Below are 27878 nucleotides of genomic sequence, written 5' to 3'. Positions count from 1 at the left end.
ACTCTCTCCCTTCAAACTTCTCAATTGCTTCAGAATAAAATCCAAACACCCTAGCATGGCCTATAAGGCTGTGCATTGTTGGGCCCCTGCCGGTCTTTCCCCTTTTAGCCCATATTCTTCTCTGTCTCCGCACTCACTGTGCTTCAGCCACTCCAGCCTCCTTTCTGTTTCCCCAACAGGCCAAGTCTCTTCCCACTGCAGAGCCTTCATGCCTGACACTTTTCCTCTTCTTCTGGAGTGCTCCTTCTCTCAGTACTTCACATGTCTGGCTTCTTTAACTCTTCACAGCAACCTTCCCCATCTTCCCAGCCTAAAGGCCACCACAGGCACATCGCTTTGGTCTGACTTCTTCACAACACTGAATTAATTTGTGTATTTTTCTGTTCCTCCGCTAGAGTGGGAGCTCCATAAAAGTAAGACCCATCTATTTTTTTTTTTTAAGATTTTATTTGTTTGGGGAGCCTGGGTGGTTTAGTCAGGTAAGATCTACCTTCAGTTCAGGGCATGATCCCAGGGTCCTGGGATCGAACCCCACATCAGGCTCGCTACTCAGCGGGAGGGCTGCTTCTCCCTCTCCCTCTGACTTTTACTTCTGCTTGTTCTCTGTCTCAAATAAATAAATAAAATCTTAAAAAAAGATTTTTATTTGAGAGAGAGAGAGAGAGAGCACAAGCAGGGAGAGCAGCAGAGAGAGAGGGAGAAGCAGTCTCCACAGGGAGCCCAATTCGGGGCTGCAGGGCTCAATCCCAGGACCGTGGGATCATGACCTGAGCCAAACGCTTAACCAACTGAGCCACCCAGACAAACTTTATCCTGAAGACCTGACACCTAATTAGGTGCTCAATACATATTTATTGAATGAATGAATGAATGAATGAATGGAATAAACAATAATAGCCTTCTGGTTCCAAGATTTATTAACAGTGACACATCCTTTTTGGCTCCTCTTGGCCCCAGCTCCCAACCCCAATCAACCTCCACCCTCTAGGTCTTCAGCATAGTTCCCAGATGTAGGAATTGGGGTTAGATAGATTTGGAGATCTTTCATCTTTCTAGCTTCCAAATCCTTTTTTTTTTCTTTAGTGTGGTAAAAACTATTCCTTTCAAACCCCAAACCTCTTACAGAACTCCTGCATATCATATATATAAAGCAGGAGTTCCCTCAACTTGTTGAGGGAAGTTATGTGGGGCTTACAGCTCTAAGAAACAGTTAGATGTTCCCTGGCTCCTTATTTCAGTGACTTCATGGTACATATAAATGAACGGAGGTTCAGTGAGGGGCCATAGTCCGACCCTCTCTAGGCAGGAGAGTCCAGAGCCCTCAGTCCTGTCCTCTTTCCATAGCACCACACTGGCTTCTGGAGCCTTTCCAGCCAGAGCAGAGGAGGCTCCCAGCAGTGTCTGCCATGGTGAGAACTTGGGTCTTCTGGTTACCCTCCCCTTCAGACTACTCGTCTGAGGGTCATGTGAGGGGCTGGCTGGAGGGTGAACTAGAAGGCTGGGTGGGAAATCCAGGTGTTTGTGTCAGAAGGCCATTGGAGTTTGGGGACTGGGGGCTGGAGGGCTGCGGGGGGCTTCCCAGGCCTATGGCAGTCTCTCCTTTCCTCAGGATGAGGCTGCTAAGCTCCTGGAGCAGCTGCTCCTCTAGGGACCCATGTGCCTGGGGGCTGCTCTTTGAAGGGGGGCCGGGAGGGGGCTCAGGTGGCCTCTGCTCTGGGCCTGGGCCACCTGCCTTGGGGAAAAGGGGTTTGTCAAAGGACCTCTGGCTGATGAGAGGGGTCTCTGGGTTGGCTGTCTTTTCTCTCATTGTGGAGAAGGAGGTAGAGGTGTCCTTGGTCAGCTCAGGAAAGGCCCCCACTTCTTCATACACTGGCTCCTCATAGACAGGCTCCTCCAGTTCCTCCTGCTCTTCCACAGACCCCTGGGATGACTTCATCGGCTGGATGGGAATGGGGCAGCATGATGCAGGCACAGAGTTAGAGTTCCTGGGTTAGTAATTGTTAACATTTATTGAGCCCTTCCTCTGGGCCAGATGCAGTAAAATACTTTTCATGTGTGCTCTCAAACCAACTCTGTACAACGGGTTACACTGCAGGTGAGTGAAGCGAGGTACAGAGGGGTGAAATAAGTTGCCCGAGATCACACAGTGAGTAAATGGAAGAACTGAGGCTTCAGCCCAGGTCTATCTGACTCCAAGATGTGTTCACTTAACCACTTTCCTTCTGTTTCTCAGAGCCTGTGACCACTTTCCCTTTTCCTTATCATATCCTCCCATGCCTCATTTTCCTCATTCCTTCTGGCCCCTCACAGTGCTCTCTCTCTGTCTCATGCACACACACACACACACACACACACACACACACACACACAGATGGCCCTGCGTCAAACAAATACAGAGGGCACATGGATTCAGGCAGCACAGAGGAACACAGGGCCGAGGGGAACAAAGCTGAGACAGGTACAGTACTCACAAAGAACATGGACAAGGTCCTCCGGTTGTGAAGTCGCCTCTGGGCACAGGTGGGATAGGGATGAGGGGAGGGAGAGACACAGAGACACAGTGAGGTCTGGCAACAGAAGGCAAGGGTGGGGTGTGGGGACACAGAGAAGGCAGAGGCGGGCACCAGACGGGCAGGCACACCACTCCCACCTGCAGGGCAACAAGGACACAGGCAGGATTCAGGAGGGCACAGCAGTGGGCCAGGGGGACCTCACCAGGGTCTGGTTGGCAGAGAGGAGGGTGGCCCCACTGTCATCTCCTCTGATGGGCAGCAAAGGCATGGTGCCAAACTTCTGACGGGCAAGGTCAGAGGAGGAATGGCGACGTAAGACCACTGGCTGCTGGTCATCGTGCTATAGGGAGAGTAAGGAGTTGGCACAGGGGGCGTGGGGCTACAGCTAGGACCTCTCACCTCGCCCTCAGCTTTTTTCGTCCCCTTACCTGGGCTTTGAGGATGCTGGTGGTCCAGTCCCACATCTCATCCTCATTAGTGCAGGACAGGTATCTGGGGATGGTCAGAGGGGAATTAGCTGGAGAGGAGGGGTTGTAGCTATAGCAATGGAGAATAGAAAAAGTAGAGGAAGAGGACAGGGCGCAGGGCTGGGCCAGGGGAGAAGCCAGGCAGAGAGGTACTCACAGCTGCATCTTCTCCAGTATCAGCGTGAAGCCCCACCTAGGAGCCAAAGGACAACAGAGATGGGCGATTCGAAAGGCTGGAGGAGGGGGGCGCCTGGGTGGCTCAGTGGGCTAAAGCCTCTGCCTTTCGCTCAGGTCATGATCCCAGGGTCCTGGGATTGAGCCCTGCATCGGGCTCTCTGTTTGGCGGGGAGCCTGCCTCCCCCTTCCCTTCTCTGCCTGCCTCTCTGCCCACTTGTGATTTCTGTCTGTCAAATAAATAAAATCTTAAAAAAAAAAAAAAAGAAAGAAAGAAAGAAAGAAAGAAAAAGAAATGCCAGAAGGGTGATGGCAGGAAGGTCCTAGAAATGTGGGCTGGGGAAGAAAACTCACGGTGTTGGAGGCTTAAACTTCTTTCGGATTCCCAGGTAGACTTTGGAACCTTCCAAGGGCCACTCTCGTTCTGGTTTAGAGCTCTGAGAACAAGAAGGCAGTCAGTGAGGTCAAGAGGTGAGAGAAGGATCACAGTCAGTCAGGTCAAGAAGTCATGGAAGCACTGGGGTTATGTGCTCACAGGATCACAGAGGTCAAAGAACAAGGGCAGCACTGAGATAGATAAGCACACAGGCTGTGGAGTGAGAAGGTTGATGCAGGCATAGCTGCTCCTCAGGGGCTTCCAGCATCCATCCCCGCTCCCCCCAGCACCTCACCTTCTTTTCCTTGAGCAGCAGCAAGCAGCGGCCACGCAGCAGAAAGAACCTCTCCTGGAAGCGGTTGCCCAATAAGCGGGGCGGCTCCTCCCGACACCGCAAGAGACCCACCCTCGGGCTCTCGCGCCGGATACCTGGGCACAAACAGATGATACTGGGAGGAGGGTCCTGGGGGAGAGGCCTGGGGGTGGGGGTGCTGGGTTGAAGGAGGAGGTTCACCTGTGAAGAGGCAGCCAGCCTGGGCCAGGGAGACTTTTCTCAAGAGCAAGGAGGCCGAGCAGGGCTCTGGCAGCTGGCACCATTGAAGGGCCTGCTCTAGGACCCTCTCCTTGGGGTGAAGTGGCCGCTCTGAGGAGTAAAGTAGGAGCAGGTATCAACCAGAGTATCCATCCATGCCCTGGACCTCCAGCTTCTTTCCACCAGTCACTTTCGTGTGTCCATTCCACAGCCCAGCCACAGGTATTTATTTAAGAGCCAATTCTCTGCCAGGCATTGCTGGCCCTAGGGATATGATGGTTAGCATGGAACCCATGGCCTACCTTCACAAAACCCACAGCAAAGTGAGTGAGCAGACAGTATACAGGTAAGTAGACCAAAATATTGCAAATAATTAAATGCTTTGAAAGAAACAATAAGAAGCTGAGAGAGAGGAGGAGGACAGCTACTGGGACAGAGTGATGACCGGGCAAGATCTTGGAGAAGGAGGCATTTAAGCTGAGATTGGGGCCTGGAGGAGGAGGAAGAACAAATCATGCTAAAATCAGGGGTAGAAGATTTCAGGCAGGACGCAGCTCCAGAATAAAGGTTCTTTGTCAAGAAAGATGTGTTTGAAAACAGCTGGCATGGCTCAAGCACCAAGAATGAGTTATGTGAGATGAGGTCCGAGAAATAGGCGAGGGCCAGACAGTCGGGGTCTGTGGACCATAATAAGAAATTTGAATTCTATTTGAAGTTCAGTGGGAAGACATTGGAAGGTAATGGCATGATCTGATTTACGTTTGAAATGCATGTTGACCACTATGTGGAAAATGGAATGTCAGGAGGCAAGACAGGAATGCAGGCCAGCTATTCCTTTTCTGGGGTTAGTGGTTAATGTTGGGTGCAGAAAGCTAGTGGTGACTTCGGTCTGGCTGGTGGTTATGGCGGAAATGGGGAGAAGCAACGGATTGTAATAGAATCAGCAGGACTAGTTGGTTGGATTAGGTGAGAAGTTGAAGAAAAGGGAGGACACTCAGGTTTCTGGTCTTGATAATTGGGTGAATAGAGGGGCCACTGACTAGTTAGGGAAAACTAGGAAATGGCCTAGGCTTTTTGTTAGGTGAAAGGTCTGGGAACTGAGTTCAGTCTCGCATGTTTAAAATTAGGGATGCTTGGAGGGCGCCTGGGTGGTTCATTGGGTTAAGCCTCTGCCTTCAGCTCAGGTCATGATCTCGGGGTCCTGGGATCGAGCCCCGCATCGGGCTTTCTGCTTGGCAGGGAGCCTGCTTCCCCCTCTCTCTCTCTCTGCCTGCTTCTCTGCCTACTTGTGATCTCTCTCTCTGTCAAATAAATAAATAATTTCTTAAAAAAAAAATTAGAGATGCTTGGGGTGCCTGCATGGCTCAGTCGGTTAGGCATCCAAGTCTTGATTTCGGCTCAGGTCATGATCCAGAGAATCCAGCTTATTAACAGCATTTAAAGCCACTGGAATGGATGAGTCATCCAAGGAGAAATGAAGATAGGGAAAGGAAAAGGTCTGGGGTTGAATTCTGGGTCCTTCCAATATTTGGAATGTAGGCAAAGGAGGAAGAAAAGCCTTCTTTGGGGAGGAAAGGAAACCAAGGACTTGTGGGGTCCACAAAAGTCAAGAAAGAAGAGAGTATTGAGAAAGAGGGAGTGGTCAACAGTGGGAATGTCCCTGCACGTGCACAAGGACAGTGTCACTGTATTTGGTAACCCAGAAAGCATTGATAACTTTGACCCCCCATCACACGTGCAAGCACACACGCATGGCAGGCTCACCAAGTTCCCCGTGCTCACGGATCTCAAATGTCACCCACAAGTCCATCCCAGGCTCTGTCCCCCGCATCTCCAATACCTGGTTGGTTAGCTCCTCAGCAGTCAGTGTTGGAGACACCTGGGGTCACAGCAAGAGCAGAAGACCCATGCCGGTCAGTCCACTGACCGAGCCCCCCATCCTCTCATCTTCCCTCCTGTCCCCTCAGGACTGACCTTTAGGGTGACACAGTTGTCTGGGAGCTGCTGTTCTATATAAACCTCCATGATGAGGTCTCCAGCCTGGGACAGCTGAGGGGAAGGCATAATGAAGTCAGGAGGACAAAAGAGGATACAAAAAATCAAGATCAGAGGACTCCCTATGTTGCCCCCTAAGCTCTTATCTCCACACACCCACCCCTGCCGCCCCGGGAACAAAAAAGTCTCCTCCTACCCCTCATCCCCAGTGTGGCTCAGGCCCTCAAAAGGGAGAACCCCAGGAGAGGTAGAACCGCATCTTCAGGCTGTGTGGGTACTTCCCAAGGCAATGCAGCATATGCTTGGAAGGACAGGTTTAAGGTCAGACTCTCTGGGTTCCAACTCTGACACTCGATATAGTAGGACTTTGAATAAGGAACCCTCAAGGCCTCTGTTTCGTTATTTGAAAAAAATGGTATTGTCTGCCTCATGGAGTTGTGTGATGCTACAGCAAGATCACAGGTGCTTGGAAGATAAGTGCTTAGCTGTTTGCTATCATATTTACTGCTGTTATGCTCACCACTTTGTCTACCTCAGCTAACTCTTCCTTGGATCTCTTACAGGCGGAACCCAAGTATGCTGCCATCATTTTGCAATGAGGAATTCTCATGGTGGAATAAATAGAGCCAATCCTAAACCAAACCCCTCTCCCCAAAGCACTCCCTTTCTTGGGTTTCCCCTGTGTCTCAGAAAGCTGAGGGCCAATGTCCAGCAGCAGAAGGGCACCTTCCTATCTTGATAGCCCCTTCCGTCCCACTCATGAGTCTAAGGGCAGGACAGGTTACCTGTACATCCTTCCAGGTGGTGATAAGACTGACCTCCAAGTCAATTTGAGCTACCTGGTCAGAGTCAATCTGTGGAAGGGCCAAAAAGGAGCATGTGTATTGTGGGACAGGTGGGGGCAGAAGGGGGGAGGCGAGGGTGGGGCTGAGGGTGAGGGGGCAGGGCGCTAGGAAAGAGGGGAACAGGAAGAGTTTGTAAGACCAGAAGACCTGTATGAGAGCATTAGAGGCAAGAAGAGCTAAAAACCAAGGGGGCAAGGGCACTTGGAGTGAGGTTATGGGATAGAGGGGCCCAGGCCAATGGGAGGTGATTCTTGATGCAGAGGGCCTTAGAGGTCTGGGTTGGGGGCTTTGCGGGGGGGCAGGATCCAGAATCCAGGAAGAAGGACTATAGTCAGGGGTAAGGAAAGCTTACATCAAAGACAGAGACGTAGCCGTCGATGAGTTCCTGCAGCACCCGCACCTCATGTTCCCCCCGCCCGTCCGTCTGGAACACACTGGGTGCGAACAGCAGGGCCAGGTTCCGCGTGCACATCTGGTTTAGAGCGGCACACTTTTGTACCCTGCAGAGGGGTGCGACACGGGTCATAAGGGATGCAGCTTGTGCTCACCTGTTTGTCCATGCATCCATTCATTCAGGAAATCCTTAGAATCAGTATGCTAAGTCCTGGGCTAAACACTTGGGATGCAGTTGTAAGACACAACACTGGCCTCAAGGAGATCCCAGTGTAAGGCAGAGACAGGTGAGGAATGGGTGGTTATAACTCTGGTATGGGGCAGCAAGCTTTTTTTTTTTTTTTTTTTTTTTTTGGCTTGTGGGTCATACATTCTTTGTCAGTTCCACAGTTGTAGAATGAGAGTGGCCACAGACACTGCATAAGTGAATGGGTGTGCCTTCACACTTTGTGTACAAGACTGACTTTATTTATTTATTTATTTATTTTAAGGATTTGTTTACTTATTTGAGAGAGAGCAAGTGCACAGTGGGGAGGGGCAGAGGGAGATGAAGAGAGAGAGAATCTCAAGCAGACTCCCCCTTGAGCAGGGAGCCCGATGCAGGGCTTAATCTCATGACCCTGATATCATGACCTGAGCTGAAATCAAGAGTCGGCTGCTTAACTGACAAAGTCACCCGGAAACTGCACAAAAACTTTACTTAGAAAAACAGACAGTTGGATGGATACAGCCCATGGGCCATAGTTGGTCCATCCCTGTGATAGAGAGTAATCAGAACAACACAGCCAGGGTTCACCTTGGAATCCCTTAAAGACCTGTCTCCCCAATAGGCTGATCAAGGTAGATCTGCATCTTATTGTTCTTTGTGTCTCCTACCTCCAGCCCTTTGCCTGGTATGAATAATAGAACAAAATAACATTGGTTGCTCACCATTTCTCAATGCTTACTACCTACATGCCAGGAGATGTAGTAAGAATTTTATAAGGATTATCTCATTTAACTCCCATCATCTAGGAAGTGGATACTATTCATTACACCATCTTCCTTTTATAAACGAGGAAACTGAGGCTCAGAGAGTGCAAATAACTTACCCAAAGTCACACACTAGAATGGTGGAGCCAGAGTACAGCCTAGATCTGCTTGACCCCAAAGTCCACACTCAGAGCCTTTGTGCTATGACACTTGCACTTAACTGTTTGCAGTTCACTTAACTGACGCTTTCACTTAATGAATAAATGTGAGGCAGTGGGAGTAGTAGGAGTCGGACAGTGGTGATAAAGGGTCAGTGAGGAGCCTGCAGGGGGTCTGGCCATACTGACCGATAGAGATGCCCGATGAGGGTAGCAAGTGTGCGGCGGTTGACCTGGGGCAAGCAGCCAATTACTTCTTTGTATTTCTCCAGGCGCTGATTCTTCTGGGGTAGCTCTGGGATGGAGTGAGGGAGGGGTGGAGAGGATCAGGGAAGGAAGCAAGGAGGGAGTTTTAGAGAAACAACCCCAGAATGGATGTCTCTCTGCCCCCTTCCCACCTTGACCTAAGCTGTGTCCCTGAGTGATCCTGGGGAGTGAGAATGAGGGAGGGGAGCATTGGGGGAGAAGGCTGCCAAATCGCACAAAACAGCCTCAGGGATTTGATGGGGGACGGTGGAGTTCCAGGTCACCCCTTGGTCGCCGGCAAGGAGTTCTTAGGGATCTTGGGAGTACCAGCAGCCTCCCTCCAGCGAGGCAACAGCCGTGCAGAGGTCACAGGGTCATCGAGCTCTCGAAAGAAGCGTTTGAGTGTATCAGTGACATCTTCCACAAAGTGCTCTCCTGGCCGGAGCTTCACTGACCGGGCATCCCGCCGGAATTCAGCCAAGAGCCGAAGGCTACGGGCACGGGCACCTCCTTTCCGGTATATGCCCTCCAGCTGGAGCCCTGAGAACAGCCAGCATCTCCACTCAACACTGAGCATCTCTGCTCACCACTGCCCAGAGACCCAACTACCTACCCAGTATCCAGTATCTGTGATCCTCCCGCCCACCACCGACATGCTGTATCGTTATTGGGGTAAGGGGCCCAGAGAGGAGGAAGTCTGCCTCCAGGATCTTGATTCTCAAGACCCTGCTTAAGTCCTGCTCAGATGGTCCTTCCCTAACCATGACATTCCACATAACCTCCATCGCTCTCTGTCTCCTCACTGTTTTGATTTTGAGATAGCCCTCCCAAATTACATTATAGTTGATCCTCCCTATTCACAAATTCCACATTGTGAATTCATCTACTTGCTAAAATTTATTTGTAACCCCCAAATCAATACTCAGTGCACTTTTTCCAGTCATTTGTGAATATGCGCCGAGTGGAGAAGAATTTGAGTTGCCTGTTGGACACATTCCCAGCTAAGCTCTCATATGGTAAACAAGTGTAGTTTTCATGGTATATATATATATAGAGAGAGAATCACGTTTTTTGCATTCTTCTGCTTTTTTTGGGTGGTTTCACTGTTTAAAATGGCCCCCAAGTGAAGTGCTGAAGGGCTGTGTAGTGTTGCTAAGCGCAGGAAGGCTGTGTGTGCCTTATGGAGAGAATATGCGAGTCAGATAAGCTTTGCCCCTGTGTGAGTTACACTGCTGCTGGCTGCGAGTTCAAAGTTAACAGATCACAAGTATATGTTAAAGTGTCTTTAAACAGAAATACACTTCAAACGAGTTTTATGTGTTGATCACTTGATTAAAGGTGACTAGAGAGTCCCAGGAACCTCTGTATTTCCACTGGGGCAATGATTTAGGATTCACTAATTCAGTGTTTGCAGTAACTTCGTAGAACAAAACTACCGTGAATAATGAGCACTGACTGTATTTCTCTTATTTATCACCCATCTCTCGCACTAGTCCCTGAGCTTCCAGAACCTTCCCTCTTCACTGCTATATCTCCAGTGTCTGGCACACGGGAGCCGCTCTGTAAGCATCTGCTGAATGAAGAATGGCAGTGTGGGTATGAACACCCATATTCTTCTTTTGAACATGAGGGAGACTGAGAGACGATGGGATCTAGGGAGTGGGGAAGTCACTGCCTGAGGCTACTACCAAGGTATGGAGAATGTCTCTAGCCACCGACTCTCCACTCTCCATGCTATTTGTAGTTCACAGATGTGCCTTTTTTGCCCTTTACTGCCTTTCTTGGTTTTCTATGAATTTTCCTTCTCAAGAGTCCAGACTTCTAAAAAGGAGGTTTGCTAAGAAGCTAGATTCTACATAGTCCTTCCTTGGGCAGGAGAAAAAAAGCAAAGGTCAAAAACAAAGAATTCTGGGAACCACTTTCAGAGCTGATCCTTTATGCCTGGAAAAGCTCCTGCATGGACTAATTCTGCTCAGACCTTCAAGTGTTTTGCTGCACAGCTTGGCTCTTGCCTTGTAGCTGCCCTCTGTTCTCTATGGCTCTCTAGTTCTATTTCGGTGCTCCTCTTCCTCCACAGCCATGCCCCCACCAACAACTACCTTGGAACACTGACTAGCTGCCAGGTGCTGCACTAAAAGCTTTCCATATGTTATCTTACTATCACAACTATACTAGAAAATGAGAACTGTTAGTAGCCCCATTCTACAGATGGGGGAGCTGAGGCTCAGGCAGGTAAAGCAGCTTGCCAACAGAGATACAGTGGGTTGCTATTAGGCTGTAGTCTCTGGAGACAAAGCTCTTATAGGCAGACCACACCCTCTGGCTGTGCCCATGTCCCCCATCCCCTGCTGGCTCAGTATTGGCCAGTACCCACTCACCGTGCTGGGTGACGAAACTGATGCAGGCATCCACGATGATGGGGATGTCACCCCGGCTCATCTGCTGCTCCTGCAGCCCTGTGCCGCCCCCGCCAGCCGCCCCCTCAATGGCTGCGTTCCATGCTGAGAAATCCAGCCGACCCTCCCCCTGCAGATACAGGGTCCTGAGACCCGAGATGCCTGAGTCAGAGCCAGCTCCAGAGGGTCCTAAGAGGGTCTAAGAGGCCCGGGGATCGCAAGGACCAGACCTCCCAGAGCCACCAGCAGGGGGCAGCAACATTCAAACCAGATGGGGTCCCTGAAGGTGGATTTTTCTTTTCTTTTTATTTTTTAAGGTTTTCCTTAAAAAAAAAAAAAGATCTAATCTATTTATAAAAAATAAATATAGATTAAAGATCTAATCTATTTATTTGAGAGAGAGGGAGAAAGAGAGCACGCATATGCAGGGGGGCGGGACAGAGGGAGAGGGACAAGAGGACTCTCTGTAGAGTACAGAGACCCCACACATGGCTCAATTCCAGGACCCCAAGACCAAGACACAAGCTCAAGTCATACTCCCAACCGACTGAATCACCCAGGCGCCCAGTAGGCAGGCAAATCTGAGGAAGTGGGCATGGTCCAGCAGACCAGGGTAGAGGGTTGGGGCTGGGCTCTTGAGAGAGGGATGTGGGGTCAAGGATAGGGGTAACACTTACCTTCCTGTCTCCACCAGGACCAAATGCTCCTTCTTGTCTGGTGTGTCAGCTGCTGAAACCACACCTGGAGAAGAATTATCAGACATTATCATCAAAATTTCTTCATCATATTGACCAATAAGTCACTAAGTATTCAAGGTATGTAGATGCCAGACTAGGAGTCTTCAAAGAATGTTGCATTAAATCCTATAAGCTACATACTATTATCCCCATTTTACAGGTGACACACTAAAGCTCAGAGACGTTAAATTTCTTGTCTCTTTACTTGTTATAAAATGGCAAATCTAGGCTTGAACCCCGGTCTCTTATCTCTAAAGCCTTCCGATATTATCCCACACTGTTCCTCTTTGAGGAAGAAGTAAAAGTATCTAGTCCCCTCTCCCAGTCTCCAACCAGCAAGCGACTCCAAGTAATACTAACAGTAACATTAGTAACATATAACACTTATTAAACACTAATAAGATGCCTTCTGCCAGGCTCTTTGATAAGTGTTTTACATGCATTGCTTTATTTGAAACTTAACAACTCTTATATCGTGCCCATTGTAAAGATGCAGAGACTAAGGCACAGAAAGGTTAAGTAACTTGTCCAAGGTCACACAGCTAGGAAGTGATAGAGATGGGGTTCTGTATCTGGGCAGTCTGACTCCAGAGCTTATGCCTGAATCGACTATGTTCTGCTCTTTCCCATAGGGACCCCAAACAGATGAAGGTTCACTGCCTGCTACTCCATGGCCACCCTTCATCCCCGTCCCCACCCCTACTCACTGATTTCCTGTAGCCGCCGCAGATGCACCATGTCCTCAGGGGCTGGAGGGCCAGGGCCCGACGCTGGACACAGGAAGAGGAGATCACCACGAAGAAGTCCAAACCCTGACAGCCAGAGGCCAGGGGCCAGGGCTGAATGGGTGGGAGAGCGCAGCCACAGGCGGCCCAGCCGCAGCAGCCCAGGGCCCAACAGCTGGTGGCAGCTCAGCGGGGAGAACCACTGTGAGGCAAGAGGAGGACATGGGGAACAAGGAGGGTGAGGAAAGAGACAAGACATAGGGGAGAGAAATAAGAGTGAAAAGGATAGGGAATGATATGAAGAGAAAGCAGAAGAAAGAGAGGAATGAAAAGGGATTGGAGAGAGCAGAAGAAAGACCCAAGGAGACAGGAGATGGATGGAGAAAGGAAAGAAATTCAGTTCAATTTAATTTGCTCCGGCGAACACAGAGAAGACCTCCATGTGGCAGCCTCCTGCCCTTTGCAGGGTATCGGGGCCAGAAGGAATGGGGAGCCAAAATGCTATAACTGAAGAGTCACAATGCCCTGGGAAATCCCAGCATCCTAAGCAGTCAGTGAGGCTTCATAGAGAAACAAGGGTTTGAGGTGGTCCCAAAGGAGGGCTTTCCCAACCACCTGTGGGGAAGGAACACAGAGTTCTTCTTTTTGTTGTTGTTGTTGTTCAAAATTCCAATCTGTTACTAACCAGAACTTTCATTTAAAAAAAAAGAAGAAAGAACTACTAGCAAAGTGAAATGAAAAAAGAAACCTAAAATATAAGCCCCCACTTTAAGAAATTAGATTCTACACCTAAAATCACTTTGTTCCATTCCTAAGAAAGATTCAGAACACTCCCTCTCAACTTCTATTCTTATTCTGCCAGAGGCCATGACAAAGAATGAGCCAGTGCGGTGTCCCAGGCTGCAAACTGTGCTTTGAGTAGCATGGCCTTTAAGGATAAGCTACATTTTTAGAAAGTGCAGCTGACAATCAGAGGAGAGAGCCTGGAGGCCACAAGGGCCATGACACAGCCCTGAAAGGACATGCAGATCATTTCTTAGCTGGCAGGAGTTCTACTCCTCTAAGCAGAGTTGGGGAGAGTGGGGTCAGAGGCCAGAGAGCAGGTGACCATTTCCCACAGAGGAGTGTCATGGGTTGCAGAGCCGACCAGGTAAGGCCAGGAGGAGGCCCTTGGGCTTTGGTAATGGGAAGTCACTAGGCACCCCTGCAGCGTGGCCGCTCAGAAGTCCGGCAGAGGCGGTGCAGTGGCAGCCACAAAGGGCTAAGGAGGAAGTGCAATCCTGCCAGGGCACACAGCCTTCTGCCGGGCTGTCGGGAGGGCGCCAGCGTGATGAGCTGATGGTAGAGCAGGGCTGAGAGAGAAACTGGGTAGGGATAGGAGCGACTGGCATTCTCATCACCCACAGATGGAGGGCCTGTGTGCGCCAGGCAGCAAGGGCCTCACATGTTACTTAATCCTCAACCTTGAGGGCCATGTCTTGTACACCCACTCTACCCCTGTGGAAAGGCTCATGAGGCTAAGAGTTGAAGGACTCAGATCCCAGTATGTCTGATTCTAGGGTGTGAATGTTTAACTCCAGCGAGAGGGTGCAGGACAGAGAGACTGGCTTGCCTGGGAATGGAGATGCTGGGCACATAAAGGCAGCTTTCCCTCTGGACTGGGAGAACTCGGGGGAGGGGGAAGCAGGAGTTAGAGGCAGCCTTTCCCTGGGCCGAGGCCCTGCACGGTGAGGTTTGGGCCATGAGCTTTGGAGACAGAGGTCTGTTTTCGATCTTGGGCTCTGCTGCCTCCTAGCTCTGTGACCTTGACCAAGCGACTTCATAACCTCAGTGACTCTGTTTCCCTATACGTCAAATATTGATAATCCTTTCATCTGAGGGTTGCTGTGAGAGTTAAATGAGATATTGAGGGGGTAGAACCTCACATTTGTCCTAGCACAGCAGTTAATCTTAGTTGTCAGTGGACAGTGGTGGGAGTGGTTATAGGAACAAGAGAAGGACAGATGGGCGCAGCTGGGGACAGGAAAACCACAAGCTGTTGGGGAGGGGTCTTGGCTGACTCACCTTGCCCACAGCACTGGTCCAGGCCTCCAGACTGTCAGCTCCATCTGTGCCAAAATGCTGGATCCTTCCCCCGGTTAGGATGAGCTCAAAGGAAAAGGGGAACCTAGAGAGAAAGTGAGGTCAAGGAGGAGAAAGGGGACCAATACGGGGCTGGCAGGCTCAGGATCGGGAAGGCCAAAGTGGGGGTGCAGGGAGCGCTGGTTGCAGTTACCTGTCAAGGTCACCTGGGTCTGTGGGTGGGGGACTCACACCCAAACATACAACATCCTGGGGCTGGATGAGGCTGAGAGGTTCAGGGCTGCTTTCCGATGCAAACATTTCCAGAGCCGCTCTCAGCACACACCACAGTCTGGGGGGAGCTAAGGAGGAGGCTGGTGGTCAACAGGCAAAGCACCTCTCTCCCTACTGTCATAATTCCCATTTGCCAGACAATCATGCCATACCCTCTGCCTATGTACGATCTCATGGGATCTTCACAATTCTATGAGGTAGCTATCACTTTTAGTTCTCTTTTGCCCATGGGGAAACTGAGGCCCAGAGTTTGAGTAGCTTGCCCAAAGCACACAAATAGGAGGTAGCAGAGCTGGGATTTGGCCCAGGCATTCTGACTTCACAGCACGGGCTCCCAGCTCTCACCCAATTTTGCCACTGAGCATGGTCCCCCTGTTACTCCCAGAACCCAGCCCATGCCAGGACATGGCCCTGCTTGCCCTTCCCAGTCCTCTGTGGTACACTCTTGCTCATCCCAGTTTCTGCCCCATCTCCTCCCACCCCCAGCTCCCCTCTCACCATCCCGGCCCCTGCGAGGAGGTGGGGGTCCAGCTTTGTTGCTGATGGGACCACAGTACAGGAAACTGCTATAAGTAGCGGGCACCACCACCTCATTGTATACACCAGGGGAAGGGTCTGCAAGGGGAAGAAGTTGTCAGTTCGGAGCAGTGCAGTGGGATGGCCTGAGCCCCCTGGGGAAAAAGGATCAGATTGAGGAAGACAGTGGGACCCGATTCCACTGGCAGCCTGGCCAAGTCAAGCCCAGTGGAGCCGGACCTCTCACCTCCCACATCAGAAAAGAGGGTGGAGGAAGTGAGACTCCAGCCCTTGCCCACTTCTTATCCCCACAGTGAGCCCACCAGCCAGTCAGCCAGGGGTGGGGGCCTCTGAGCGTGGGCCATCCTATAAGTGTCTCAGCCCCTCTGCCCTGACCACTGGAGGAAAGCCTCTTTAGATGACCACTTCTATGATCAGACTTCTCCCAGGGAGATGAGACCTCACTTATGGATTCACCTTGTCAGGGGTAGACCAGCACTAACACCTCAAATGTCCAGATCCACCCCAGGCAGTGGCCACCATTGGTCATTGCATGACATCAGGAAATAGGCCCTAGGGGATCTAGAAGGTTGGGAAACTGCCCAGACTGGGCTATTGTGATGGCCTGAGGAAGAGGATATTTGGGGCTTCCTGGGACAATCAAGGCACAGGTCAGGGCTGAGAATTCTTGGAGGGTGAGAAAGGGGACCCTTGTAGAATTACCTGGGAGCTGGAGACCAGGGAAGCTGCCATCGAGGGCTGCGGGGGACCAGGGCTCCTCACCCTCAGAGGCCTCAACACAAAGGAGCTGGGTCATGTTCTTCAGCAGGTTGGGTCCTGCCACAGCAGCACACAGTGCCTGCAGGGGGGAAGGGCCTCTATCAGTGCCAAGACTCAACCTGAGAGCATGGGGACAGTCTTCCAGCCCCTACCACCCCAAGTCTAGGCATTTCAACTTAGAGACTACCCTCCTCCCCATCAGCTCCTACCTGGAGAAGCTGGCCATGATCTGGATACTGAGGGTGGGGCTTCCGGTAGAGACCCAGGCGGTACTTCCGAGAGATGAACTCTCCCCGGGGCCCTGGGCTTGTGTCTGGATGCAGCCCCTCGCCTAGGGGTAGCGCCCCTGCCCAGAAGCGGTTGGCACGATCATTTCCCAGGACAATGAACAACTGTAGGACGACAAGGGGCAGAAGCAAGTAAGAGGAACTCAAGGGTCTCAGACATTTCTGCCCCCAAGCTGGGCCCTAGGCCTTTTTGGGATGCTCTCCTTCCCTCTTCCCCACTTTCTCCCTCTTCAGACTCCTCACCTGCACTATCTCATTACTCCAAACACTTGTGTCCAGCTTCAGGCTCTGTACCTTGGAGATCCCAGAACCCAGGGCTCGGTGCTGACCTGTTAGGGTATGAAGGGTATGTGGCACGGATGCTCAGAGCCCCCCGACCTAGCCCCCCTCCCTCTCACTGTTTCAGCCAAAGGCCCCAGCCCTCACCTGCGCACTGCTTGCAGATGACCACCCCCAGGTTGACAGCAGCCCAGTCTGGGCGGGAGGCCCCACAGTCCGCACAGTGCCGGTTTGCCCGATTGGACCAGATTTTCTCAGCCACCTCGTAGTCAGACAGGGTCTCGGTTACTGCTTCCTGCAGAGCGGCCGCCCAGCTCTGCCGAGCCCCCCCAGACTCGGCTGTGAAGCTGAGGGGTGGACAGCCAGTCTGTGGGCATGGAGACCCCCTCCAACCTGTCCCATCCCATTGGCCATTCCTGCAGGAGCCACCACTGGCCACAGCTGGGCCAACCTAGACCCTCCTGAGACCTTGACCCCGTTCACTGGACCCCCATGAGTGCACACCCACTGACATCCTACTGAAGAGGTCTCCAGTCCTCTGCCCTATCCTGTGCCGCCTGCCCAAGTCTCTCCCCCGGCCCTGCCTCCTGCCAGTCTGGGCCCCACCTGAAGCAGCGATGGGGGGTGAGCAGATCAAAGCTGCGGCTCTTGGTCTCCCGGACACTGCAGCCTTGCAGTTCAATGAAGCAGATCCCGATGCCCAAAGAAAAGGCCTGGTGGGGATGGGGGAGGAGGGTGCGGCATTGGAGCAGGGACAGTGAGGTGCCAGAATGGATTAGGCAGGCTCCTTGGCCCAGGCCCGGCCCTTCTCACCTGCTCACTCTTGTACAGCGCCAGCTCTCCAGGGCTCAAAGCAGCAAAAACCTTGGCCTTGTGTCCTCGAAGCTCCAGCATGCCTGTGCGGAGGGGTCGGGGTGGCTGAGGGGGCCGGGGATTGCCCAGGAGGCGCTGCTCCCTCAGGCAGGATTGCAGAGTGGAACACCATGTGTCCCGCTGGGCTGGTGGGGGACAGAGAGGTCAGTGAGCCAGTGGGCCGTGTCCTCACGCGGCCTTCCTGCCCCAACCCAGGGGCACACAGCAGACCCCGATTCTCACCCTCGCTCTCTGTGCGAAACACAAATACCCTCTGGCCGGTGATGACCTGGAACTTGTTGTCCTTGCTGCTGCGGGTCATCTCGATGGCAGTGAGAGGGATCACCCCCTTGGGGAAGGGATCCTGGAGAGACAGTGCAGGGGCACAGAGGGACAGAAACTCAGCCATGTGTGCTGACCTGGGAGCCAGTACCAACTTTTTAATGAGGTCAGCACTCATGTCACAAGCAGTGGGGTACAGCTGCTAGGCGAGCTACTTTAGATGCTGACATCAGTCATATGGTGACCCCCCCCCCCACGGGCTTCCCATCCTCCAGTCCTCAGCCCCCACCCTTTCCCCAGCCCTGACCCAGCCTCTCGCCAGACCCCCACCTTGTCACTGCCAAAGTACATGAGACTCCTTCCATTGAATTGCACAAAGCGCCTCTGGAAAACGTAGTTTCTGGGGACAGGAGGGGCCAAGATGAGTGAGCGGTAGAGGCTATATCCTGGGGGGCTCCTAGGGTCTGGGAGCACTGGAGACCTGACCCCTACCCCACCCTACCCCCCAGCCTCACCCTTCCCTCTCCTCCCTCCCCTCCCTCCCTTTCCCTCCCTAGCAGCCCACCCCTGAGGGGAGAGCTTGTCTAGCCAGCCACTGAGAAGGGGTGAGGGGCGGTCTGCCGTGGAGGAGAAGCTGGCATAGGGTGAAATGAGGTCATCATTGGTTTCCACGTCCAGGGTGGGCAGTGAGAGGGTGGAATCCCCAGGCAGCTCAAGGCTGGCATAGCCCGCGTCCTCCCGTGCCTCCAGATCCTGCCTGCTGAGCCTTATGTGGGGCAAGACAGAGAAACACACGTTAGACCCAGTTCCCCAGCCATCCCGACTGCAGTGCTTCGTACGATGCCTGGCAGGTCCTGGATATAGGGAGTTTGGGAACGCAAAAGATTAGCCTAGAGTGTCTTCCCTGAGCACGCTTAGATTTTTGATTAGAGCAATTTCAGTCCCTCTCCTCCGCCATTACTGTTACTTGGTAGAGAAGGTGGGGAAGGCCTGCATAGCTCACTCTCTGTCACAGATGCTGGTATCTGATCAAGAAGTCTTCTCAGTCCTTTCTCCAAAAAGGGATTGACCTTCCCTCCCTGGACCAAGTTCTGGTAGGTTCTTAGTGGGGTGCTATGAACTACCTGACTGGTCCCTTGCTTCCCCTCGGGGCTTCCCTCCGACACCCGTTTTTCTACCAACCCCAGAATGCTCTTTTAAAAATGCAAGTAAGATCATTTCACTCCCTCTTGCATGAAATCCTGCAATAACTTCCCATTTGCAATTAGGATAAATCCAAATTCCTCACCACAGGCTGCAAGATCTTGTACAATGAGACCCACGGCCAATCCCCTGCCCTCTTCTTGCATCACCCTCGCCTTTGCTTTCTACCGTTCAGCCACATTCTCTTCTCTCTTTCAGAGTCTTTGCACATGCGGCTGCCTCTGCCTAGAACATGCTTCCCCAGTCTGCTTTTCCCTATCTCTTAGGTCTTTGCTTATGCCATCTTCCCAGAAAGTCCTCTATTATTCTCTGTCACTTTCCAGTAGTCCTTACCTCAGTAGCACAAAATCACTTGCAAAACCTTAAAATACAGGTATGTGGGCCCCCTACTAGACCCCTGAGTTTGATCTTCTGGGAGTGGGGCCCAGGCATCACTAGTTCTGAAAGTTCCCCCAGCTATAGCACAGCTGAAGTTGAGAACCACCTCTCTACCCTCGTTGTTTTCTACTTCACTGAGAAACTGAAGCAATCAGAGAAGAACCCCACAGACTCCTAGTGCCTCAGCTACCAAGTTTCACACATACTTTGCATTCCTTCTGCCACCATCATAAACATCCCTGTCTGAAGCCAGTCGCTCCTCTGAGCACTGTCCTCTCACCTATGCAAGGACATTGCTCCAGACTTTCTCCCCTTTCTCTCCCCTACAGCAGCTAATTTTCCCTCCCTCCCAGATCCCTCTCTCCCAATCCACCTATAAACATATATAACGCTCCATCCTACAAAAATCATTTCCTGGCTCCATTTCCACTATCGACAACCACTCAACTCTCTGCCCTTCTCTGCAGAAAAACTCCTCAAAAATGTTGTTTATACATTCCAACTTCTTCTGTTACCTCCTGAGACCATTCTGAGGCAGCTTTCACCTCTACCCCTTATCAAGGTCCTCAGTCACCTCCATGTTGTCAATGCCAGAGGCCAATTCTCAGTCCTCATCTTCCTTGATCTCAGCAGCATTTGATACCACTGACCTCCCCCTCTTCCTTTCTTCCCTTAGCTCTTAGGATGCCACATTCTCCCAGTCTTCCTTTTCCTTCATCAGCCATTCCTTTTCAGTCTGTTTTGCTGGTTCTTCCTCTTCTCCCAAACCTCTTGATACTGGAGTATGCCAGAACTCTGATCTTGGCCCTCTGCTCTAGCGACACACACTCACAGCTACATATACTGACCTAGAGGCTGACAACCCACAAATTTAGATCTCCAGTTCAGACCTCTCCCCTGAACTCCAGACTTGGATATCCAGTGGCCTATTTGTAATCTCTTCTCAGGCTTGTAACATATACCTTAAACACAGCACGCCCTAAATGGAACTCCTGATCTCCCCCCAACCCCCGACTTCGTACACCGTCTTCCCCATTTCAGAGCAGAGCGATTCCAGGAAATTTCAGTTGCTCAAATGGCGCTATCCAACAGAACTCAATGTGAGAACCACACACGTGATTTTCGATTTTCTAGCAGCCACATTAAAAAATAAAAAGAAACAAGTGAAACTAATTGTAATAATATATTTTATTTAATCCAACATACCCAAAATATTAGCATTTTATTATATCATCTGTATAAAAAGTAAGATAATTTATGTCTACTTCTGTTACACACACTAAGTTCTGAAATTTGTTCATACTAAGTCTCTGAAATTTGGTAGTTGTAGAGTTCCAATGCATCTTATTCCAGACTAGCCGCATTTCATGTATTCAGTAATCACATGTGGCTAGTGGTTACCACGCTGGACAGGGTAGGCTCACCCTGAAACCTCTGAAGTCATTCTTGACTGCTCTTTTTCCTCACACCCCAACTTCTTAGGACAGTTTGCCTTCAAAATATAACCCAAATCTAGCCACTTCTCACCATCGTCACTACTTTGACACTCCCGGAAGAGTCTCACCTAGATTACAGGAGCCACCTCCTCACTTGATCTCTCTGCTTCTGCTTTTGCCCCCTACAGACCATTCCCAACACAGCGACCACAGGGGTTCTTAAAATGTAAGGCAAAACCCTCCCAAAGGCTTTCCATTTCACTTTGAGTCAAAGTGAAAATCCTTACAAGGTCCTACCTGATCTGGCCCTTTTGACCTCTGTGTTGTCATCTTGTCCCAGTCTTCCTGCCCTGGCCACTCTGCCCCAGCCCTGCTGGCTTTGTCACCACTTTTGGGTCCCCCTGAAAGTCTCTGTTCTGGCCACTGCCCCCTGCCTTGGGACACTTTTCTCCCAGATACTGTCACAACTAACTCTTTCACCCCCTTCATTTTGCTCAAATAACAATCTGGAAAATCTTTTTTTTTTTTTTTAAGATTTTATTTATTTATTTGACAGAGAGAGAGATCACAAGTAGGCAGAGAGGCAGACAGAGAGAGAGGGGGAAGCAGGCTCTGAGCAGAGAGCCCGATGGGGGGCTTGATCCCAGAACCCTGAGATCATGACCTGAGCTAAGGCAGAGACTTAACCCAACTGAGCCACCCAGGCGCCCCACACTCTGGCAATTCTCAATGAAAAACTGCAGGGTGTCTCCCCCTCAGTCCATCCCAGCCTTCTTACCCAGCTCTATTTTTTTTCATGGCATTCACCATCTTTTAACATATGAAATAACTTACTTATTGTATCTATTGTTATTTGACTATCTGCCCACAGGGACTGGCATTTCTGATCTATCCCAAGTATCCACAATATCAGGCATGCAGTAAGTGCTCAATAAAGATGCCTTAAGTAGGGGCGCCTGGGTGGCTCAGTGGGTTGAGCCGCTGCCTTCGGCTCGGGTCGTGATCTCGGGGTCCTGGGATCAAGTCCCACGTCGGGCTCTCTGCTCAGCGGGGAGCCTGCTTCCCTCTCTCTCTCTCTGCCTGCCTCTCTATCTACTTGTGATCTCTCTCTGTCAAATAAATAAATAAAATCTTTAAAAAAAAAAAAAAAGATGCCTTAAGTAAAAGCATGAAGGGGCACCTGGGTGGCTCAGTCATTGAGCATCTGCCTTTGGCTCAGGTCATGCCTGGGGTCCTGGGATTGAGCCGCATCAGGCTCCCTGCTCTATGAGAAGTCTACTTCTCCCTCTCTCACCACCCCCTACTTGTGTTCCCTCTCTCACTGTCTCTCCGTCAAATAAATAAATAAAATCTTAAAAAACAAAAACAAAAATATAACAACAAAAGCATGAAAAGCCCTTCTCCCTATTTTAAGTCATACATCCATTTGTTTGTCTGCTTGCTTCCTTTCCTGTCTGGCCCACTGAATCGTAAGCTGCCTGAGGAGGGGACTGGGTCTGTCCTAATCCTGCTGTATCTAGAGTACCCGGCCGACACACAGTGGACACTCAACACGCACTTAATGAATAACGGGTACACAGCCACCGCCAACTGCTCCTCAAGTGTCCCTCTTCCTGCTGTCACCACCCTACTGACCACTCACCTTTGTTCAGCCCTGTCCTGACAGACACCTCTGCCTTCTCTCCTGTCCATGGGCCCTAGGGCGCCCACAGGCTGGACACCATAGTACAGGCAGCCAGGGTCCATGATGTGTACTGGCAGGGAGAGGAATGGGGGAGACAGGGAAGAGGTCAGATGGGAGTGTCCTGAAGGGCCTTGTTCCTCTCCCCCCAAATCCATGCTAACCCACCTACCTGTGCCTGCTGTGGGCCTGAGGGCAGGGGTGGGGGCAGCTGCCTGGGAACTATCTGGGGCCCTGAGAGAAGAGGTCTAGTGATCATTAAGGGAGAGAGGAGACAGGACTAGCCCTCATGTCCTGTTCCTCCCGGCCCCCACCCAGCACTGGTTCCCAAGAGAGCCAACCCCACTCACATGTCCTGAGCTGTCTGGGCCCCGCCTCTTAAGTCCAGGCCAAAGTAGATGGCGTTGGGCATCATCTCCATAGTATTCAAGGCTGAAGTTTGCTCGGAGGAGGAGGTGGGGAGAAGCGGGGACTTGGGGCTGGACTCTGGGCTCCTGGACACTTCGGGTCTCCAGAGGGCTGGGCTCACTCCAGGCCTTTGGGTGGTGGTAGGGCCACTAAGCCCGCCAAATACCGTCCTGGGTTTAGGCACAGGCTTGGGGGGCTGGGCTTGGGGCGCTAGGCTAGGGGATGGCTCCATGGCACTGTCCGACTGGGGACCCAGGGAGTCCTCTGCAGCACCTGCCTGCAGCAGGCGCAGAATGCGTTTCCGGTGCCCTGTGGCGCTGATGCCCAACTGCCTCAGCTCGTCGTGGCCCAGGCCCCGGGCTGCACCTGCTGTGGCCAGGCCATGCCGCCGGAACGTGTCTGCATACTGCTCCAGGTGCACCGTGGCCAGCCACACAGCGATGTCCAGGTCCTGAGGGGCAGCCATGGGGGCTCAGGCCATTGCTGGGGGGAGCGGCAGGGTGAAGGGAGGGCTCAGGCTGAGATTCCCCCTCCCTGTCCCAAAGTCTGAGGCCTGGACAGGGGGTGGGTACCAGACTTCAGTCTTCCTCCAAAGAAAAATGACCAGTGGCCGGCAATCTGGAGGAAGAGCCACCCCAGAACATCAGAAGGGGCTTTCTTACTATAGGAGAAGTCCTTCGTTTGCAGGTGAGGACACTGAGGCCCAGAGAAGGGAAGAGGCTTGCCCCAGGCTCACAAGGAGCTGGTGGAAGTGTTGACCCCCAAGCTCCTGCCCCACCTAGGTCTGCCTCCGCTTGCCTGCACACTCAACCACGTAAGCACAGGGCAAGAGGACAGAAGCCCGCAGGGGCAAAATGAAGTGGGACGGTGGGGAGGAGGGGCCCCATGATGTGGTATAAGGCGGGGACAGGGGCAGCTGTAGCATGGCAGAAGGAAGGAGGGAGGAGCCGCAGCTCCCACTCCCCCTGATTTCCAGAACAGAGGTCCAGGCTCTCAGCCATCCTAATCCTGGTCATTCCCAGTTCCTCCTCCCCTTCCACCTATTGTCTCTGCTCAGACTTCCTTCCTGTCACTCCGGCCCTGGCCGCCCCCACATCCTGTCTGCCTTGGTTGGCCTGCCCAGAGAGCCCTAAGTGCCCCAGCAAGTAGGGTCCTGGCCCGAGGCAGAGAGTACTTGGAGTGGGGCTAGGGTGGGGAATCGGGTCAGAGAGAGGCAGACAGGAAGCCAGGGGTACTCCAGGGTCTTCCCTCTCCACCAACCAGCAGCACGTTCACACATGTGTATGCACATGTGAGCACCCTCCTGTAGGGACTCAGAAGTGCGAAATGACATCCCCCTGCCTCTGCTTTCTCCAAGTCTTCCTCTCCAGAACCTTCCCATTCCCCGCACCTGCCCTTGAGCTCAGGTCTCTGAGGCTCTGTCCCATTCTGCCAAACTGCCCCTGACCCTGGTCTATTCTCTGGACTCGACTCAGATTCTGTCTCCCCGAAGTGTTCTCTCTGCCTGTCCCTATCTCTACAGCCCTCCATCTGTCCCCACCTCTACCTAAATCCATCTTCGTTCCTCTCCTTCTTTTGCTCTCTATCATTAAGCCTCTCCTTGCCTCAGTCTCCAATTGTAACTGGACCTTTAGATGTACATGAATCCAGACTTCTGTCTCTCCGCCTCTGCCTGTTAGGCTCGCTCCCTGTTGCTCTCTGTAGAGTCCTGACCAGGACGGCCTGTCGCCCCAGCATCAGTTCTGGCCTCTCTGCCTCTCCGCGGTCGGGGCCCCATCCCCAAGCTTGTTAGGGCCTGACTCAGAGCCCAGTTTCCCAGTGACTCAGACCCACCCGAGGGCACGGGACCGGGAACGGAGAGGTGCGCTGGGGCAGCAGTGGTGGGGGCGGGCCGGGCAGCGCGGGGCTGTGCGGGCCGAGACAGGGGAGGGGGCAAGGAGGGAGGGGGCAGAGGCCGGGCCACCGGAGGGAGGGGCGGGTCGCGACGGGGAGGGGGCAGGGGAGGGCCACCGGCGCGGAGGGAGCCCTCGAGGAGGGGACGGGGAGGAGTCTGGGAAGCAGGGGCCCGTGGACGCGGGGGTCCTCACCTCACTACGCGGCCGCGGTCCGCTCCCGGTGCCTGTTGCGCGGTCCGAGTTTCGGGCCGCGCCGCGCCGGCCCCGCCTCCCCTCAGCCCTCCCCCGATGGGCCGGGCCCCGCCCCGCCGGCCGGTTCCCTCCCCGGGCCCCCCGCCACTCCTTGTGCAAGCGCCGGCCTTCAAAAGGTCCGGCCTCCTTACCCAACCGCGGCGCTTATCTCGGGGCCTGGCCAGCTCTGCCCTCTCAGGGGCCGAGAAAGGGACCGGAACAGGGCTGGAGGCCAAGACAGACTTAGAGACAGGGACAAAGGGGCAGAGACCAGAGTGGAGGTGGGACAGGGGTAGAGCCTGCGCTGCGCAAAAAGGAGGGCGCTGTGTGGAGCACGGCTTTGCATCCCATCTGCTCTTCCCTCCCTGTCGTGCCAAAACAGGAGGCCAGGGATTGGCCCTGAGACCCCAGAGTGTCAGGCCGTCTCCCACGCCCAGCACGGTGGCTGGACCCTGGCACCCTGTTAATGGGAGGACGGGAGCAAGCATCCAGAAGTTTCAGAGAGCCATAGCCTTCCAAGCTGGGGATCCCTTCAGCGGCAGCCCAGCCATCTGAGGTGGGGGGCATAGGGCCAGATGCCCAGCTGAGGAGTCCCCATCCACTTCTCCCTCCGCAAGGGCCTAAGAGAAGAACCTAAGTCTCTTCTCAGAGGTGAACGGCAGCAAGGCCACATTCCTACTCCCAAACCAGGGCTTGGGGTTGCCCTTTTGAGGACAAGCCTGGTGCCTTGCAAACACAGTGACCCAGCAAGCACTCTTTTCTTCCTTGGGAGAAACCCCTTCTCATTCTCTTACAGCAATTGGGGTGGGGGTGGGGGGCTTTGTTGCCTGAAGAGAAATGGATCCTCTCCTCTTCCCAAATCTTGCTTGGAGCCCCAGCCTTGGAGTCTGTCCCCCAGAACCTGAGGCACTTCCCCCTCACAGCTGGACTGGCTTAGCTCTGGGGTTGGGGGGGGAGGAGGCGAGCACCGTTGTCTGGCTGTGTTTTCCTGTTTGTATGAGAGGAAGTTGACTGTGAGTCAGCAGACACAGGAGCTGTCAGTAGCTAGGGGACGACCCCTGCCTCAGCAGAAGGTAAAGGGAGTGTAGACAAGTGGTCCCCACTCTCCCTGCTGCTCCAGCTTGGAGAGGATGTGCCATCTTCAGCCTCCTGGAGCTCTTCTCTCTGAGAAAGAGAGTGATAATAATAATTAATCATTAAAATGGCCATGGTAATGGCTACCACTGACAGAGAGCTGACTCTGTCCCAGGCCCTGTGCAAATACTGCTTTGCAAGTATCCATTAATCCTCACCACTCTTAAGATAGGGGATTTTATCACCTCCATTTTGCAGATAAGGAGACATTTTTCTGGATGGGCAACTGTGGAGCCAGGAGAATGCTCTTCACCCACCTCCTACTCTAAAGACTGAAAATTGAAAAAGACCAAAGGCCTCAGCTGCTTCTCTCTGAAATCCATTCACTCCTGGTTTAAGGCCAACATCCCACAGGGCTGTCTCCAGCCAGTGACCAAGCTCAGTAGAGATCCTAAGGTAGGCCCATTCCTGGAAAACAATGGGACTCCTCTGACAGCTGACCTTGACTCAAGGGTCCCCCCTGTGCCCTTGATGAACTTTCCTTCTACTGCATAGGGGTCTAGGATGCTTCCTCCCAACCTTCCTTCCTTTGCTCTCTCCATCCCTCTCCCAGCCCCTGGCTCCTTCCCTGTAACTCCACAAAAGAAAGGAATCAGGTAAATTACTATGGGGCACAGGGATTTTGGAGAGATAGATTTTGGGGGGGTCCTGATCAGGAGCTAAATGCAGGAGTTCTGAACCTTTTGTGTGTCAAGTTATGCTGTGGCAATCTGGTAAAACCTAGGTACCCAGTCTCAGAATAATGCTTTAAAATGCATAAAATGAAATATGTAGGATTACAAAGGAAACCAATTATATTGTAATACAGTTGTAAAACTATTTTAATGTGATACCGTAATATATGTGCTTCTTTATTAATGCTTTAAATAAAATCTAGCAATGGGTTGATACCTCACATAATTTTGAAGCTGTGAGGAGCATAAATGATATTTCAAAATATCTGCAATACTCTAATAGGATACAAAAATATAAGTGATTTTTATTGGTGGCAAAGCCATCATTATGGCTAATACGGCTGGTTTGTGGCTACTGTCATAATTGAAGGAAATGCTAAATTTCAGCTAGAGATTAGTGAAAATAATATAGTATTTTTTCCCATCCAAGTTTAGCGACTCCACATTAAGGACACTTGAGTTAAGAGTGTCAGGGCTGAGCTGCAGAGAGGGAGACCCAGCTCTCTCCCAAGACCCAGGCTCCCTGTCTGGTTCAGCCCTTTGCGGGTGGGTGACGACTCTGAACCCTGGGTTTACCCCCCTTCCCTCTTTCTCCCTGGCTCTCTCACTTTCTCTTTGTCTCTGTCTCTCTCTAACATGCACCTCTCATATCTGTTTCTCTGTTTCTCTAATTTCTGTCTCTTTTCTTATTTGTCTTTCCGTCTTCCTTTGAATACATTTCTTTTTTTACTCTGAATCTTCTAATGGTTCTTCTCTGTGTGTCCATCTCTCTCTGCCTTTTCTCTCTCTGTACCTCTATCTGTGGCTGTGCCTCTCTCTTTGTCCCGTTAATCTGTCACTGAGGGGACAGGGAAAATTCAAAGGATTGCTGTAGCCTGAGCCCAGTGGAACAAAGACAACGCCAACTCTAGGGTCCTTGAGAACTAGAAGGGGATGTATCTCTGGGCCTGCAGCTCTG

The 27878-nt window shown here is 52.1% G+C and overlaps 1 protein-coding gene across 4 annotated transcripts; it reads right to left on the bottom strand.

Annotated features, from left to right (window-relative positions):
- Window positions 1–876: 876 nt before the first annotated feature.
- ARAP3 (ArfGAP with RhoGAP domain, ankyrin repeat and PH domain 3) lies at window positions 877–25220 on the bottom strand. 4 transcript variants are annotated; one of them, XM_045999894.1, is made up of 33 exons: window positions 25074–25220; window positions 22929–23469; window positions 22751–22812; window positions 22540–22651; window positions 18446–18646; window positions 18211–18280; window positions 17842–17962; window positions 17560–17744; window positions 17353–17459; window positions 16894–17093; window positions 16711–16796; window positions 16390–16572; window positions 16124–16259; window positions 15383–15499; window positions 14805–14952; window positions 14594–14696; window positions 12512–12731; window positions 11745–11808; window positions 11050–11213; window positions 8999–9211; window positions 8615–8720; window positions 7255–7402; window positions 6843–6911; window positions 6037–6111; window positions 5827–5941; window positions 4045–4173; window positions 3826–3959; window positions 3509–3591; window positions 3138–3173; window positions 2942–3005; window positions 2716–2853; window positions 2472–2510; window positions 877–1939 (listed from the first exon to the last, which is right to left on the bottom strand). In XM_045999894.1, exons 2-33 carry the CDS (start codon window positions 23450–23452, stop codon window positions 1463–1465), a joined length of 4629 nt encoding a protein of 1542 aa, XP_045855850.1. In that variant the 5' UTR covers window positions 23453–23469; window positions 25074–25220; the 3' UTR covers window positions 877–1462. The 4 variants fall into 4 exon arrangements, with proteins under 4 accessions (XP_045855850.1, XP_045855851.1, XP_045855852.1 ...); XM_045999895.1 differs by having other exon boundaries at window positions 22929–23604; window positions 25074–25199; XM_045999896.1 differs by lacking the exons at window positions 2472–2510; window positions 25074–25220 and having other exon boundaries at window positions 22929–24895.
- Between the last annotated feature and the right edge of the window lie 2658 nt (window positions 25221–27878).

Source organism: Meles meles, chromosome 3 (genome assembly GCF_922984935.1).
Source record: "Meles meles chromosome 3, mMelMel3.1 paternal haplotype, whole genome shotgun sequence".
In the NCBI taxonomy this organism is placed as follows: Eukaryota; Metazoa; Chordata; class Mammalia; order Carnivora; family Mustelidae; genus Meles; species Meles meles.
Note: the sequence above shows the minus strand (reverse complement) of the source record. Positions and strands in the feature narration are given on the sequence as shown.

Excerpts from the sequence above, each read along its gene's own strand:
- ARAP3 (XM_045999894.1), bottom strand. The coding sequence starts at position 23,452 with ATGGCTGCCCCTCAGGACCTGGACATCGCTGTGTGGCTGGCCACGGTG. Across the intron at positions 16,573-16,710 it reads GGAGTAATGAGATAGTGCAG|TTGTTCATTGTCCTGGGAAA; the intron begins GTGAGGAGTCTG and ends GTCGTCCTACAG. Across the intron at positions 3,006-3,137 it reads ATACTGGAGAAGATGCAGCT|ATACCTGTCCTGCACTAATG; the intron begins GTGAGTACCTCT and ends GACCATCCCCAG.